Genomic DNA, 17,067 nt, shown 5'->3' with positions numbered 1-17,067 from the left:
AAGGCATCTTCCTCTCTTTTTCCAAAAGAGGCATCCTTTTCCATTATGTTGCAGAGTAGCAAACACATCCTAAAGAAAATTATCCCCAAATGTCTCCCTAACCCCATTTCAGAATCTCCTTCCCACTCGATCTAAATTCAAGTCCATACCAGTCTGGAGAGATACGATCTTCACAAGCACAACAGATGCTTCCTAACAACAACATTTGGCAGTGACTCAGGTGAAACTGAAGGCTCTGAAATTCCTCCTACAGAGGACAGTTAAGGACTTGATTTCAGAAGACAGACTGGAGGATCCTGCTATATGGGGTAGGAAACCTCTCGAGGAGGTTTTGGCTATATTTCAGAGGTATACCTCTCTCAGCTATGGAGTGCCTTAAGATTAGAGGGATGCCTCTTTTGGGAGAGAGACAATACCAATCTTGGCAGCAGAGGTTGGAAAGAGTCCTGTTGTAGCTAAGGAGGGGTGATGGTGCTCAGAAAAATGTGTTTTGGAAGAGGCCACTTGTGATTCAGTGGAGAGGAAACACCCTGTGCTAACTGTCCCTTTCACTTTGGGGCATTTAGTGTGGCAAAAATTTAACATGCAATTAGTAAAACAATGCATACCAAATTAAGTGGTGTTTTACCATGCACATTACATTTTCACTGACTCACACACTAAACATTTTTATACATCTTTCAGTGCCCAGGCCCCATAGGGAGGATGAGGAGGGTAAAGCATGTTTGATTGCTGTAAATTGTGTTTTCTATAGCTAGCAGGATGAATTAGCCATGCTGTCTGGGTGACATGCTCCATGCAAAGTTTCTCTTATAGAATACAGAGCTTTGCTCTGTGCACATGTGCAACTATTCCTGCACAATTATTTCTCCTCAGTTGACAAGATAATCAGTGAAGTGCAGCAAAGGCAAGGCTGTCCAAGGAGGAGGGCGGGACCACATGGCTAATTCAACCTGCTATCTATGGAAACACTATTTACAGTAAGCAAACTTGCTTTTCCCCATCGATAAGCAGGCTGAATTTGCCATGCTGATAGGAGTCCAAGGACTTAGGGTTCCTTCCATGCACACACTGTCAGCAGAACATAAAGGATGACATAGTCATTAGTTGTGATTACTCATTTTTTTGCTGAGAGCACATCCTGCAAGTTCAGTGGATAGCTTTGAGTTCCAGTGGTATGGTGTAACACTACTGATCCCACTGAGGCATCTGAAGCCAATTGTTGTTAGAAACAATAGTGAGACATGAAGATATGGACAAACAACCATGTAGCCGCCTTGCAAATGTCCAATAAAGGCACAATATACAGATGTACAATAGAAGCTGCAGTGGCTCTATCTTGATGTGCTTTAACTGAGGTCGTGAGCTAGATAGAATGTGCAGAGTAGCAGAAATGAATGCATTGAATTATCCAAGTAGCTAAAGTCCTCTTTGTTACTGGCAAACCTGGTGCATTTGGATTAAATGACACCAAGACCTGGGATGTCCATGTATTCATCCAAATTCTTTTTTCTAGTAAGTCAAGGACCTCTTACAGTCCATGGTGTGAAGCAATCTCTCCCTGTCATTTTTATGAGGTCTTGGAAAAAAGGTAAGTAACCTGATCATTTTGTTCAGGTGAAAAGCTGAGACAACTTTTGGTAAGAAGGATGGATGTGTCCGTAAGGTGACTTTATCATGGTGAAATTGCAAGTAAGGGGAATAGTGAACTAGTGCCTGAAGTTCACCGACTCTTCTTGCTGAAGTCACTGGGGCAGATTTTAAAAGGGTTACACTCGTAATATATGCATGTAACCCTTTCAAACCCCTCCTGCGCGCGCCGAGCCTATTTTGCATAGGCCCGGTGATGCGCGCAAGCCCCGGGATGCGCATATGTCCCGGGGCTTGAAAAAGGGGGCGGGGTGTGAGTGGGGCAGTCTGGGGGCGGAGCGGCCTCGGAGGGAACGGAGGAAGGCTGAGCCGCTCGGCGCGCGCAAGTTGCACAAGTGTGCACCCCCTTGCGCGCGCCGACCCCAGATTTAATAACATGCGCACGGCTGCGCGCGCATGTTATAAAATTGGGCGTAGATTTGTACGTGCCGGGTTGCGTGCACAAATCTACACCCGTGCATAGCTTTTAATATCTGCCCCACTGTGACTAGGAGAACTACCTTCTAAGTTGGATACTTCATAGAGTCAGTTTCCAGGGGGTTCGAAAAGTGAAAGCATGAGCTTTTACAACACTATGTTTATATCCCAAAGGATCAGAGGTTTGGAGACTGGTGGTCGAAGTCTCAGAAGTCCCTGCATGAATTGTGATACAACAGATGGGCTGAAATGGAGAGTCCATCCTTTGGGAAGTGATACATGGCTATCACACTTAAGTGTACTCGAATAGATGAAGTTGCCAATCCTGTTGTGGATAACATATGCAGATACTCCAACAGCATCTCAGGGGTATAAGAGAATGGGTCAATGTTCCTTGTCTCACACCAATGAAGGTATCATTGCCATTTGAATGCATAATTCTTCCTTGTGGATGGCTTCGTAGTGGAAACCAGAATGTCTCAGATCCCTGGCAGTAACTGGAGGTGGCTTAATACCTCCCTTTTAATTTCCATGCTGTCAGCTGCAGGGAGGAATACATGGGGTGCGGTAGAATGACACCCTCCTGTGTCAGCAGTTCAGCACTGTTTCCCTAAGAAATTGGTGGATGAATGGAAAGTTGAACTGGATAGGCATACCACAACTGTCTGGGCCAAGCTGGAGCGATGAGGATCTCATCTGCTTCATCTGTGATGCATTTCTGAACTGTTCCACCTATCAGTGGTATCGGGAGATACACGTAGAGTAGGTCCCCCACCCAAGAAATGAGGAACACATCTTGCGAGAATCTTCCCAGGCTTGGGTAGATGGAACAAAACCTTGGTAGCTTTCTGTTATTCTCTGTCTCAAAGAGGTATATGCATTGGATGCCCCATGCTATAAAGAGAATCTTTGTCACATCTTGATGTAGAGACCACTTGTGGGGGTGAAAGACCCTGCTGAGCCTGTTGGCCTCCATGTTCACTATTCCAGGTAGGTAAGCTGTTTATAAAGTTATTGAGCATGCTTCTGCCCATTCCAGAATCTGTATCCTGGAATCGGACCCTCCTTCCTTGTTTATATAAAACATGGCCACATGGTTGTCCATGTATATCATCACACCCTTTCCCTGAAGCTGAGGTGCAAATTTGTGAACTGCATTTCTTATCGCCTTTAACTTAGTATGTTGATTTGAAAAGTCCTCTTTACCAAAGACAACAAGCCTTTTGTTTTTTTGTTGTAGATGAGCACCCCAACCCCTTGTTGACACATCCGTGGTTAAAATGAGGTGATGCATCAGGCTGCGAAATGTTGCTCCTGTCATTAAGACCAATGGGGACAGCTACCAGGTTATGTTTACCTTCAAAGTTTGAGTGAGAGTCACACTTTTGGACATCATTTGACTATACTGGGACCATTGGGCTTTCAGCCCCCTCTGTAGGCATCACACATGAAGGTGAGTATGCAGGTTGATGTAAATTACTGTCGCCATGTGTCCTAACAGGGTGAGAATTTGACAGGCTGAGGAGCATGACTATTGATATAAATGTAGAACTAGAAATCAAAATATCTGGGCTCACTTGGTAGAAAGAAAGGCTTTGCAAAGATTTGTATTTATCTTCGCTTCTATGAATTGTAGCACCTGCATTGGCTGAAGAATAGACTTCCTGTAGTTTTTATTATGAAACCTAGGCTCTTCAGGTAGCCTATCATTTCGACTAGGTGCATTTGGAGAGTTGTGGACTGTGGGGATACAAGCTAATTGTCCAAAAAAGAAGACTGAAGGGGGACCCCTGCTGGCTGCAGGGTTAGTGCCATGCTGGGCATGTCCAGTAGGAGCCAGTCAAAGTTCTGGAAACTTTGACAAAAGTGTTCCGTGATTGGGCTCCATTCTGTGATGTCACCCATATATTGTTATGCTCAGGCTTGAGAACCCTTGGGCCGACAAGAGGATGGTATAGCTTAAGAGGAAGATCTGTAGGTTCTCCCGTCAGGTGGCGAGGCAGGACAGAAGATGCGACCAGCTGACCCTCGGCACTGGAGACTGAGACGACTGTGGAGGCAGATGAAGAGTCGAGACGTCAAGGAGAGGAACTGTGTCTTCACCAATGGAAGTCCACGGTCCCCCCAGGAGGAGCCCGTAGGGACCCAGACCGCTGGGACTTAGGTGAACCTTTGAGAGGTCAAGGAATCGAGAGTTCAGTGCAAAGGCTAACTGGAGCTTCACCCCTGGAAGCCTGCCGTTCCCCCGGGAGGAGCCCATAGGGACCCGGGCCGCTGGGACTTAGGTGGAGACGATGGTCCAGAGGAAGTCCGAGGTCAAGTGCCAGAGGGTCGTCGCTTACCAGTCCGAGGTCTTACACCGAGGTATCGCCGCTTGCCAGTCCGAAGTCACACACCAGGAATCACCGCTAGCCGATCCGAAGTCAGGAACCAGGAACACCAAGCAAGACAGGAACAAGGATCTGAAGTACAAGAACTCACCAAAGCAAGCATGGGACGTTGCCAAGTCGAGGAATGAGCAGAGGAAGTCTCCTTTTATACTTCCTCTGCTCTGGCTCATAGGGAACAGCTGTAGATGGTTAAAGGGATCAGGTCCCTTTAATTCTAATGAGGAGGCGCGGCCTCACGTCTAAAGATGGCGGCAGTCATCTTGGATTTCCTCCGCGGAGGAAAGACTGCAGGACGCCGCGAGGGAGGAGCAGGGACGGCTCCCCACCTGGCGGCCAGACCGGGGCCCTGCATCGGGGCGACGGGCACCGATCCAGGGTAATTTCTAGGAGCTGTCGCGGCAGGTCGCCGCCACGGGTGAGGTAGGGGGCCGCACCCGTGGCAGTCCATGGGCGCGGAACACAACTTATGTGAGGACTACCATCCTGCTTGTCCTGTGAGAAAAGAAAAATCTTTATTGCTTTCCTTCTCAAGTGGGCCACAGCTATGGCTAGACATTTTCTGAAGACTCTTGGGGCCGACAAGAGGCCAAAGGGAAGGACTTTCTACTGGTAATGTTGAGTTTTGACTTGTAAATACAGGTAATCCAGAAAGATCAGAGCATTGGGATGTGTAAGTAAGCATCCTTGAGATACAGTGAGCACATCCAATCGTTGGGCTGGAGAATGGTAGGATGGGCTTGAGAGATGTTATCTTGAATTTCTCCTTTGGAATACACCTGTTGACGGAACTGAGATCCAGAATCGGACAGAGACCTATCTTGAGACCTGCTATTGAAGTCGCTGACATATGAGCTGAAGTCTCAAAGGCCTCATAAATGGTTCAGAGAAAATGTCACAAGCCCTCTTCTATATCTAAGGCCTGATCAGGAACCCGGTCCCCTACTCCAGCTAAAATGTATGGTTTGAAGGCCTGTATACCCTCATATAGGTACCGAGTGATTATTTATTTATTTCAGTGTTTTATATAATGTCGTTCCAAAAGAAGATCATAATGGTTTACAAGATCAGCATTCATATTCTTGGTCAACATTCGCATTCTGGGTCAACATTAATTTAACATTGCAGCAAATACATATTCTAAGTCATATTCATACATTTTCTAGGTCAACACGACTGTAAATACAAATTCAAATTCTACTATCATTACACTTTGCATAGTTTAGCACTTAATGTTCACTCTGGTACCATTATCTCTGTTATTGGCAGTGAAATTATTAGCATATTGGTATTTTTATGCTAAATCATATGCATTTCTAAAGAGCCAAATTTTCAGTTCACGTTTGAAACTCTTTCCTTCTGTTATCAGATATAATGACTCTCGAAGAGAGTTCCATGGTTTAGGACCTGTTATGGAAAACAATTGGTCTCTTATTTGTGTTAGATGTGTATTCCGTGTTGTAGGCACCTTTAGAAGTTCTTTATTTTTCAATCTTAGGGCTCTCTGTGGTGTGTATGCTTGAAGTGTCACTCCAATTAAGAATGGGTTAATTAGTTGATGATATTAAAAATTATAGTTAATACTTTATAATGAATTCTGGATTGTACAGGAAGCCAAAGTAATGTTATCAGTGAGGGGTGATGTGGTCAAATTTCCTTGCTCCTAGGAAGAGTCTAGTGGAGGCATTTTGTAGTAACTGTAGTGGTTTTAATAGCCCTGAAGGTAGGCCTAGTAATGGTGAGTTGCAGTAATCTAAATTTGAGAATATTAGTGTTTGTAAGACAGTGTGGAAGTCCTGAGTAGTTAGTAATGGTTTCAGCCGATATTCTCAGCTTGGAGTATCCTGTTTTAATTAATTTGCTTATATGCTTTTTCATTGTGAAGTTCTCATCGAACTGTATTCCTAGGTCCCATACTTGATCTGAGGGAGTAATTTTAAAGGGTACCAGGTTTAGGGTTGGTGATTTGATTATCGTGATATTTCTCCTTAACCACACAATTTCGGGGTCTTTTGGTTTTTTTATTAGTTTCAATTCAGCAAGTTTTTGTTGTATTGCCTTCATGTATGTTGACAGAGTTGATGCAGTTTTTTCAAATGTTTTGTTGAAAGGGATGTCGAACTGAATGTCATCTGCATAGAGGAAGAAGTTGATTCCTAGATTTGCTAGTAGTGTAAATAGTGGCAGCAGATAAATATTGAATAATGTAGCTGAGCATGCTGAACCCTGAGGGATACCTGTATCGACTGGGAAGGTGTTAGAAATTTCATTGTCCAATTTGACTTGGAATATCCTCTCTTCTAGGAAGGAAGAGAACAATTTGTTAAGCTTTCCATCTATTACTATTTTTCTCAGCTGATGGCATAGCAGTGTATGGTCAACTGTGTCGAAACTTACTGTTAGATCAATTAGTACCAGGAGATAGTATTCATTGTTGTCAAACCCCTGTAGTACAGAATCAGTAAGAAAATGAGTAGGGTTTCTGCTCAGTGATTTTTTTTGGAATCCGAATTGGTTTGGGAATAGTATATTGCTGATTTCTAGGTGGCGCTCTAATTGTGATAACACTGCTTTTTCTAGAACTTTAGCTATGAAAGGCAGGCTGGATATTGGTCAATAATTATCCTAATCATCATGGCATGCTGTTGATGTGACACAGACTTTTTGAGTTCCATGTCTTGTTTGGGATGCATCATATACTGAGGCATCTCTAGACTTTTGAGGCTCTTCTTAGACAACACTGCACTTTCCATCAACACACTCACTACTTTTTTTTTTGTTTTGTAGTAGCTGGTATTGCTTCAAGCACTCTGGGAACCTTGCCCACCTGACTCTGCTTGTTTTCACTCCCTGAAGACTCTTATCGGGCCAACCAATGACGTCCACTTTTCCTGGGAGACGTGCTGCATCTTAGGCCCCAGTGAAGAGTATGCGAAATGTTGCTTTGACGATGGGGCATAGGATCAAGATGGAGTCCACGCACCCTCTCTCAATCTGGCTATTTTAGCTGTGCATTGCCTCTGGGAGCTCGGGGACATCCTGCCGTATCACAGCATGTTCACTGGTCATGGTTGGGCCCGAGACACAGGTAGCAATAATTAGGGATGTGAATCGTTTTAGGACGATTAAAATTATCGTCCGATAATTTTAATATCGTCTTAAACCGTTATGGAACACAATACAATACAGATTCTAACGATTTATCGTTATAAATCGTTAGAATCGTGAGCCGGCACACTAAAACCCCCTAAAACCCACCCCCGACCCTTTAAATTAAATCCCCCACCCTCTCGAACCCCCCCCCAAATAACTTAAATAACCTGCGGGTCCAGCGGCGGTCCGGAACGGCAGCGGTCCGGAACGGGCTCCTGCTCCTGAATCTTGTCGTCTTCAGCCGGCGCCATTTTCCAAAATGGCGCCGAAAAATGGCGGCGGCCATAGACGAAAAAGATTGGACGGCAGGAGGTCCTTCCGGACCCCCGCTGGACTTTTGGCAAGTCTCGTGGGGGTCAGGAGGCCCCCCACAAGCTGGCCAAAAGTTCCTGGAGGTCCAGCGGGGGTCAGGGAGCGATTTCCCGCCGCGAATCGTTTTCGTACGGAAAATGGCGCCGGCAGGAGATCGACTGCAGGAGGTCGTTCAGCGAGGCGCCAGAACCCTCGCTGAACGACCTCCTGCAGTCGATCTCCTGCCGGCGCCATTTTCCGTACGAAAACGATTCGCGGCGGGAAATCGCTCCCTGACCCCCGCTGGACCTCCAGGAACTTTTGGCCAGCTTGTGGGGGGCCTCCTGACCCCCACGAGACTTGCCAAAAGTCCAGCGGGGGTCCGGAAGGACCTCCTGCCGTCCAATCTTTTTCGTCTATGGCCGCCGCCATTTTTCGGCGCCATTTTGGAAAATGGCGCCGGCTGAAGACGACAAGATTCAGGAGCAGGAGCCCGTTCCGGACCGCTGCCGTTCCGGACCGCCGCTGGACCCGCAGGTTATTTAAGTTATTTGGGGTGGGGGATTTAATTTAAAGGGTCGGGGGTGGGTTTTAGGGGGTTTTAATGTGCCGGTTTTTCGATTTTTCGATTTTTAACGATTTTTAACGATTTTTCACAATATTTTACCCCCCCAAACGGCAACAATACGATTCCCTCCCCCTCCCAGCTGAAATCGATCGTTAAGACGATCGAGGACACGATTCACATCCCTAGCAATAATTATGTCCATCTGTGAGGGAAATAATCTTGCCGCACTGGCAATATTTGAAGCCAGGAGGTTTTGGTGCCATGGTAGCATTTAAAAGTGCTATTGTGGGTTCACACAAGGTGAAGAAAAAAGGATTTGAAATAAGGAGAAGATGAGAGAAGAGCTTACTTGCGTCCGATGGAAAGAAAACCTGAGGAGAGATGGTAATCGTACAAGAACAGCCGCATATGCACATAGAGCAAAGTTCTATATTCTATGAGAGAGATCCACCCTATGCTGCCCAGAGGATGTCACACAGATAGCATGGCTAATTCAGCCTGCTTATCAACAGGACAAAATTTACTAGCTACTACTATATATGACTTTTAGAATAATCAGTTCTAAATAATAACCAAGAGTTTCTTAGGTATTTCAAATAAGAAAGAAACCTATGTAATCACATAGGAGCACAATTGAAGTCTTGTGATACCTAAATTCCAACAAAACCTACATTCAAAAGCAAAAGTACCTCAACTTCTCTGCCATCCTTTGGTTCTAATTTCTTTGGAATTGTAACCTCATAAGAAGCTATCTTTGAAGTTACATCATGACCTTAAGAAAGAAAAATGCAGACACAATAGTTAGAGAAAAACAGAAATAAAATTATACCTTTATAACATACAGTTATGTTGTTTATTTCATAAATTTCCCCATTTCTATAATAAAAATATAAACATAAGATTTGCCATACTGGGTCACACCAAAGGTCCATCAAGCCCAGTATCCTCTTTACAACAGTGGCCAATCCAGGTCACAAGAACCTGGCAGGATCCCAAAAGATTGATAAATTTCATGCTGCTTATCCAGGTATAAGCAATGGATTTCTCCAAGTCCACCTTAGTAATGATTTATAAAAGTTTATTTCCGTCACCCTTGTAACAAAGGCTTGATTTTTATCCTTTATAGGTTGTTGATGGATAAGAATTTTCACTCCTTGGATACCACCATAAACACTTAGGAAAGGAATCTTGTATTTATGATAGGCAAAGATGGGTGGGTTATTTTCCTTAGGAAGCTAAAAAGGTAGCTTGATCTGTGTATCCACTTAGAAGAACGGATTTAAAATTTTCTATGAGTGGCATTTTACTCTGGTGACATTGTTTAAAATGGAATACAAATGGGATCCTCTTTGCTGGAAGGTACTTTCTCTCATATATGGAGGTCCTCTTTGCTGGAAGTACTTTCTCTCATATATGGAGGTCTTGTCCTGTTATCTCCTTGTTTGGTAAAAAAAAAAATCCTCTTAATTTTGGTAGGATATAAATCTTAAAAACGTACAGGTCAATACAGTAAAGTGCGGCCGCGGTTACTCTGCTCCTAACCCGCTTTCTACTCACTTTTCGGCCACGTTAGTCCAACCCGCAATACACTATCCCCTTTAGCCCATTCTTACCGCCTCTAAATCATCGGGTAACCCCTTCCGCCCGCGGCATTTATATTAGATGTAAACGATCGAATTAGCTATTCCCTCCCATACAGTAACGCGCGCCCCGACTATCGCTTTTTTAACCTGCCAATTTGCTGTGCGTTTAACCTGCTAACTTACCACCTACCCTTACCCCTGCATTAGAGGCAGGGGTAAAGGTAGGTGGCAAACTTTCCCCCAGCCCCCGCTCACTTGCCCTGGCCGCGTACATGGGTGCTGGTCTCCGGGGCAGCCCAAGTCCTCTCCCCTCCTCCTGAAGCAACGAAAGCGGAAAAAAGCAAAAAGAAAAAGCGAAAAAGCAAAAAAAAAAAAATAGGAAACTAAACCGGAATGGATCCTTACACATGCTCGAACACTATCCGGAGCGCAGCTCTGCATTTTAACGTAGGGAGGGGATCACAAAAGGTGCCGCTTTGGGAAAACGTAAGGAAAGTCACACGCCTCCTCCTCCATCTTAATCCCTGAAGAACGCATACAGATTTTAAGAGCGAGATGACACAAACTGACAAGAAGCACACTCAGCACCGGTGAGCTGGGGGACGAGAACCAACCGGGATGAAAAGCAGCAAAAAATGAGGGGAAGCACGTGAGAAGGGGCGAGGAGAGCGGGTTTCATTCAAGCTGGTGGCAGCCTGAAGTGGCTTTTGATCCGAGACGTGACACATCTCCCAACAGGGACCCTGGGGCGGCGGCAGCTCCAGCACCTGCTGTGAGGCGATCGCAGCCGTCGGGAGGCAAAGAAAGCAAGCAAGCGCGCCAGTGACCAGAAGGGCGAAAAGCGCCTGCCCTTCCATTCCAGCAAGAGATCCAAGCGAGCGGCAGGGCAGGTAGAGGCGATCCCCGGGAGAAGAAAAGACCTCTCCACCACCCCCAGAGCAAGAAGCAGCGCCTGCCTGCCCGCCCATCCAGTACTCACGCTGTAAAGCAGATTGAGCGCGCAGAGCGAGTTCTTGGAGCAGGTGAAGCCCCCGCACACCATGGCGCAGATTCTTCCCCACCCGGGGATGGGGGCGGCCCGGACGCTAGGGAGAGAAAGAAAGCGGCCCCTGTGCGTGCAATTGGGCCGCTCAAGGAGTGACGTCACGAAATTTGGCATCATGGCATGTGACGTCACGTCTTGAGTGGCCCAATTGCACGCACAGGGGACGCTTTTGCCCATGCAGGCATTCATCTTCGCCGCAGCTGGAGGCAGGGGAGCCACGGTCCGTCTCCGCCGATGTCCGTCTCCGCCTATGTCCGTCTCCGGAGGGGGGGCTGCAAGAAGAGTAAGTTGCTTCGTTGCTTTACACTGCCAGTCCTCTCTCCCCTCCTCCCGAAGCAAGGCTGCTTTACGCGCCTTGCTTCGGGAGGAGGGGAGAGAGGACTGGCAATCCCGAGCGTAGGAGAACCATCCACTTCCTGGTACCTGTCATTTCAAATGTCATTTGAAATGACATTTGAAATGACAGATACCAGCGTGTCCGTGAAGCGTTAGGCCAGCGCACCCAGGATACTGTATAGCTCTCTATACAGTAAAATGGGTTGAGCGGGCCTAACGCTTCACGGACGCTTCTTGGACGCAGCTTGCATTTGCAAGCTATTTAAATACAGTATCGAGCGGTAGGTGAGCCGGACTGTGCATGTGGCAACCGCGGATGCGCCCGGCACTAACGCAGCTCTTCCTACCGCTCCTTACTGTATCAGCCTGTTACAGTGTTGGTGGTGATCTATACCCTTCTTTGATAAGAGTATATATTATAGCTGGGAGGCATATCATTGCTTTACAATAAAACTCCCCTTCTAAGCTATCCATTTCCCTGTGGTTCCAAATTTTGTGGCATATTTATGCCATGTAGCTTTTGACTCAGCAAGTTAGAGATTCATATGGCAATGTTTCGAGAATGTGGAGATTTTTTTGGATATGATGGGTAAGGAGGGGAGGAGCAAGCATTTGGAAATATTTTAGTTCAATGTTGTTGATAACATTGTTTATCTTTATCATCTTTTATCACACATACTTTTTATATGGATGTGTTTTTCCTGATCACTGAAATTGGGATATTGAAATGGTATTCATTGGCCATGCTCTCTTTTTTTGTTTCTATTGTCTTTTTATTTTGCATTTATTAAGATTTCTTTTTTATCACAGTTGGAATTAGACCCAACTAAAAGTATTGTTATTTATATTATTTAATTTTGTCTTCTTATGGCCATTTTCCATTGTGTTTTTTGCACTGTTATGTATTTTGTACCTTTGTTTTGATCATTTTGTGCTATCACAAATTTAGAAAATTTTTTACGGCTTTAATTAACTTAATGGACTTTATTTTATTTAAGTGTTTTTAAATACCGTTGTTTGGAACTGGCCCTCATAACAGTTTACAAGAGAAAGCAAATGTTGCTTACCTGATGTAACAGGTGTTCTCACAGGACAGCAGGATGTTAGTCCTCACAAATGGGTGACATCGAGGATGGAGCCCAACCACGGAAAACTTCTGTCAAAGTTTCAGGAACTTTGACTGGCCCCTACTGGGCATGCCCAGCACAGCACTAACCCTGCAGCCAGCAGGGGTCTCCCTTCAGTCTTGTTTTTATAGCTACAGGCAGTGCCTAAAAAGTAAAATAAACGAACCCAACACCGCGGGGTGGCGGGCGGGTTTCGTGAGGACTAACATCCTGCTGTCCTGTGAGAACACCTGTTACATCAGGTAAGCAACATTTGCTTTCTCACAGGACAAGCAGGATGGTTGTCCTCACAAATGGGTGAGTACCGAGCTGAGGATGTCCTGACTTGCACCAAATGTACCCAACGGCGTGCAACTGGCACAACAACTGGGGTGTAATTTGGGAAAGGGCATCCGCACCTTACCGGGAAGGTGGAAGGGTGTTGGTACATCACGTAGGAAAAAGGTTACGCAAGACAGATTGGCCGAAGATGGAATCCTGTCTTCCAGCTTTATCCAAACAATAGTGGGCTGCAAAAGTATGGAGGGAACTCCAGGTTGCAGCCTTGCAGATGTCAGGAAGCGGCACCGATCGAAGGTGTGCTACTGAAGTCGCCATGGCCCTCACAGAGTGTGCCTTGACACGGTCTTGAAAAGGAATGCCAGCTTGCTGATAGCAAAAAGAAATGCAGTCCGCCAACCAAGAGGAGAGAGCCTGCTTACCCACAGGTTGTCCTAATTTGTTAGGATGGAAAGAGACAAATAATTGAGTGCTCTTCCTGTGAGCAACTGTACGGTCTAGATAAAAAGCTAGAGCTCGTTTACAGTCTAGGGTATGCAGAGTCTGTTCCCCGGAGTTGGAGTGGGGCCTGGGAAAAAAGATAGGTAGTATGATGGATTGATTAATATGAAACTCCGAAACTACCTTAGGCAAGAATTTAGGGTGAGTGCGGAGTACCGCCCGGTCCTGCAGGAGTTTAGTGTAAGGCGGATAGGTAACTAGGGCCTGTAATTCACTAACCCTGCGAGCTGAAGTGATAGCCAAAAGGAATAACACTTTCCATGTGAGATATTTTAATTCACAGGAGTGCAGAGGTTCGAAAGGTGGTTTCATAAGGTGACCAAGAACCAGGTTAAGATCCCAAGATGGGGCCGGCGGATGTAAAGGTGGCTTTAAATGGAGCAAGCCTTTAAGAAAGCGTGTTACAAGGGGTTGTACTGAAATAGGAACACCCCCAATACCTTCATGGAAGGCGGCTACCGCACTGACATGCATTCTATTGGAAGAGGTCTTGAGACCGAATTCTGATAGATGCCACAAATAGTCCAAGAACTGAGAGATTGGACAGGAAAGGGGATCAAGGGACTGAGAAGTGCACCATGATGTGTACCTTTTCCATTTGTATGAGTAAGATTTTCTTGTAGAGGGCTTTCGTGAAGCTATCAGGACACGAGAAACTGAATCTGAAAGGTTAAAAGGCTGAAGGACTAACCTTTCAACATCCATGCCGTCAGGGACAAGGCTTGGAGGTTGGGATGAAGGAGGCATCCGTCGTTTTGAGTGAGCAGATGCGAGTCCTGTCCCAGAAGAATGTGCCTGCGGATGGAGAGATCCTGGAGTATGGGAAACCACACTTGGCGTGGCCAGTGCGGTGCTATCAGGATCATGGTTCCCCTGTCCTGGCGGAGCTTCACAAGGGCCCTCGACAGCAGAGGAAGAGGAGGGAATGCATAGAGCAGACCGGTCATCCACTTGAGGGAGAATGCATCCCTCGGCCGAGAGTGCTGGCTCCGAATGAGAGAGCAATAATTGTCCACTTTGTGGTTCTGAGGGGACGCAAAGAGGTCTATGTGGGGGTAACCCCACTTGTGGAATAGAGAGGTTGCTACTACAGGATTGAGTGACCACTCGTGTGGTTTGAAGACACGGCTCAGTTGGTCTGCCAATACATTGTCTACTCCCGGCAGGTAGGTGGCCCTGAGGTACATGGAGTGGGAGAGGGCTTCTGCCCAAATCTGCGCAGCTTCCTGACACAAGAAGGAGCCTGTGCCTCCCTGCTTGTTTATGTACCACATGGCCACCTGGTTGTCTGTCTGGATTAAGATTGAATGGTGTGATAGGCAATCTTGAAAGGTCCTGAGAGCATAGCGGATTGCTCGGAGCTCCAGGAAATTTATCTGGTGTTTGGCTTCCTCTAGTGACCAGAACCCTTGAGTTTGTAAATCGTTTACATGGGCTCCCCAACCGATGTTGGAAGCATCGGTAGTGAGGATGACCTGAGGATCTGGTGGGAGAAAGGGCAAACCCTGTAGGAGGTTGAAGGGATTCGTCCACCAAGCAAGAGACAGGCGAAGTGCGTTGGAGACGCGTATTATAGAGGACAGAGGCTGAAGAGCTTGAGTCCACTGTAGTCTCAGAGTCCACTGTGTCACTCTCATGGCCAAGCGGGCCGTGGGAGTCACATAAACTGAGGAGGCCATGTGTCCCAGAAGAACGAGGAAGTGGCGAGCTGTAGCTGTGTGTTGGGACTGCAGCTGGCGAGCTAGGGACACTAGGGTTTGGACTCGTTGATGAGGAAGGAAGGCTTTTGCCTGTAAGGTGTCCAAGTCTGCCCCAATGAATGATAAGGTTTGAGATGGGACTAAGTAGGATTTCTCGTAATTTACCAGAAATCCTAGAGAAAGCAAAGTTCGAATTGTTAGGGTCAGGGAGGACCAAGCCAGTTGCTGGGTTGGGGCCCTGATCAACCAATCGTCTAAGTAGGGGTAGACGTGGACTCCTTCTTTCCTTAGAAACACTGCAACCACTACGAGGCACTTGGTGAACACTCGTGGTGCGGACGCTAGGCCGAAAGGTAACACACAATATTGGTAGTGATTTCAGCCTACTAGAAACCGCAGGAATTTGCGATGAGATTGTGTTATCGCAATGTGGGTATATGCGTCTTTTAGGTCTAGAGAGCATAACCAGTCCCCTCTTTGCAGCAGAGGGAGTAGCGAGCCCAGGGTTACCATCTTGAACTTCTCCTTGTGAAGGTACTTGTTGAGGACCCTCAGGTCGAGGATGGGACGAAGTCCCCCTGACTTTTTTGGGATCAGGAAGTACCTGGAATAGAACCCTAGGCCTCGTTGCAAGGGAGGAACGGGTTCTATAGCGTTTGACTGTAGGAGAAGAGAAGCTTCCTGTTCTAAAAGAAGAGAATGATCGGTAAGACTCCACGCCTGCAAGGGTGGAGAGTCTGGAGGGAGAGACAGGAAATTGAGATGGTAACCCTGTGCGATGATCGCTGTCACCCACTGATCTGTGGTGATCTGATGCCACTGATCTAAAAAGTGGCATAACCGACCTCCTACTGGAATGGCTGGAAGAGGGGTCTGGCATGTGCTCTCTAAGTGGAAGTCAAAAACCCGCCGCAGGGCCAGGAGGTGGAGCTGCTGCAGGTTTTTGTTTACGAGCCTGGCGAGGCTGAGACTTATTGTAGGACCGTGCAGGCCGAGGCTTGGTAGATGGGGGATAATACTTTCGTGGCCTAAAGAAAGACTTTTTGGAGTCCTTCCTAGACGGTTGTTTGGAAGGCAAGTCAGGAGGAATAGATGAGAGCTGCTTTAACGTCTCATGATGATCCTTCAATTCAGCAACAAGTTGCTGAATTTGCTCACCAAACAGATTATCCCCTAAGCAGGGCAAATCCGAAAGCCTGTCCTGAACTTCTGGGCGAAGGTCAGATGATTTGAGCCAAGCCCAACGTCTAGCAGAAATAGCTGTAGCAGAAATTCTAGTAGAAGCATCGAAGATGTCATAGGCGGTTCGGATTTCATGCTTTCCAGCTTCAAACCCTTTATTTAAAAGGGACTGAATCTGGGGCTGGAACTGCTCTGGCAAGGCGTCAGCGTATTCTTGCATTTGCTTTAAAATGACTCTGTTATATTGAGTCATATAAAGTTGGTAAGAAGCTATTCTGGAAATCAGCATAGCTCCATGGTAAACCTTCCTACCTATACTATCTAGGAATTTATTGTCCTTAGTAGGAGGTATGGAAGAGTGTGGTTTTAGTCGTTTGGCTTTTTTCTGAGCTGACTCGACGACCACAGAATGATGATCCAACTGAGGTTTTTGAAAACCTGGCGCTGATTGTACAAGATATGTAGAATCAGCTTTTTTATTGACTGGGGACACAGAGCCAGGAGATTCCCAATTCTTTTTAAGAAGGTCTAGAAAAACCTGATGAATGGGAATAGAGGTGATGACTTTCGGGGCATCCAAAAATTGGAGCAATTCCATCATTTGGTGCCTATCATCCTGTTCAGATTGAAGTTGGAAAGGAACCAACTCTGACATTTCCTTCACAAAGTTTATGAAAGAGAGGTCCTCAGGGGGAGAACGCTTTCTGCTCTCCGCAGGAGAGGGTGGTGAAGGCAAATCATCGGTGTCAGTAGAGGTATCATCAGCCCAAGTATCATAGGGATCAGGTTGATGACCTGGAGGCCCTCTAGGGGGCTGAACTCCTGAGGGCCCAGGTTGAGGCTCCGAA

General features: G+C 46.3%; 1 protein-coding gene across 1 annotated transcript in view; it reads right to left on the bottom strand.

Moving 5' to 3' along the window:
- The window catches only part of LOC115092434 (disintegrin and metalloproteinase domain-containing protein 18-like), a 354,651-nt gene that overhangs the window by 97,744 nt on the left and 239,840 nt on the right, over window positions 1-17,067 (bottom strand). The window contains exon 2 of the mRNA XM_029603267.1: window positions 9,156-9,238. Within this exon, the coding sequence (XP_029459127.1) occupies window positions 9,156-9,238 (83 nt within the window). The remainder of the gene's footprint in view (window positions 1-9,155; window positions 9,239-17,067) is intronic.

The sequence above is a fragment of the Rhinatrema bivittatum genome, chromosome 5 (assembly GCF_901001135.1).
Source record: "Rhinatrema bivittatum chromosome 5, aRhiBiv1.1, whole genome shotgun sequence".
NCBI lineage: Eukaryota > Metazoa > Chordata > Amphibia > Gymnophiona > Rhinatrematidae > Rhinatrema > Rhinatrema bivittatum.
This window is presented reverse-complemented; position numbering and strand designations above follow the sequence as displayed.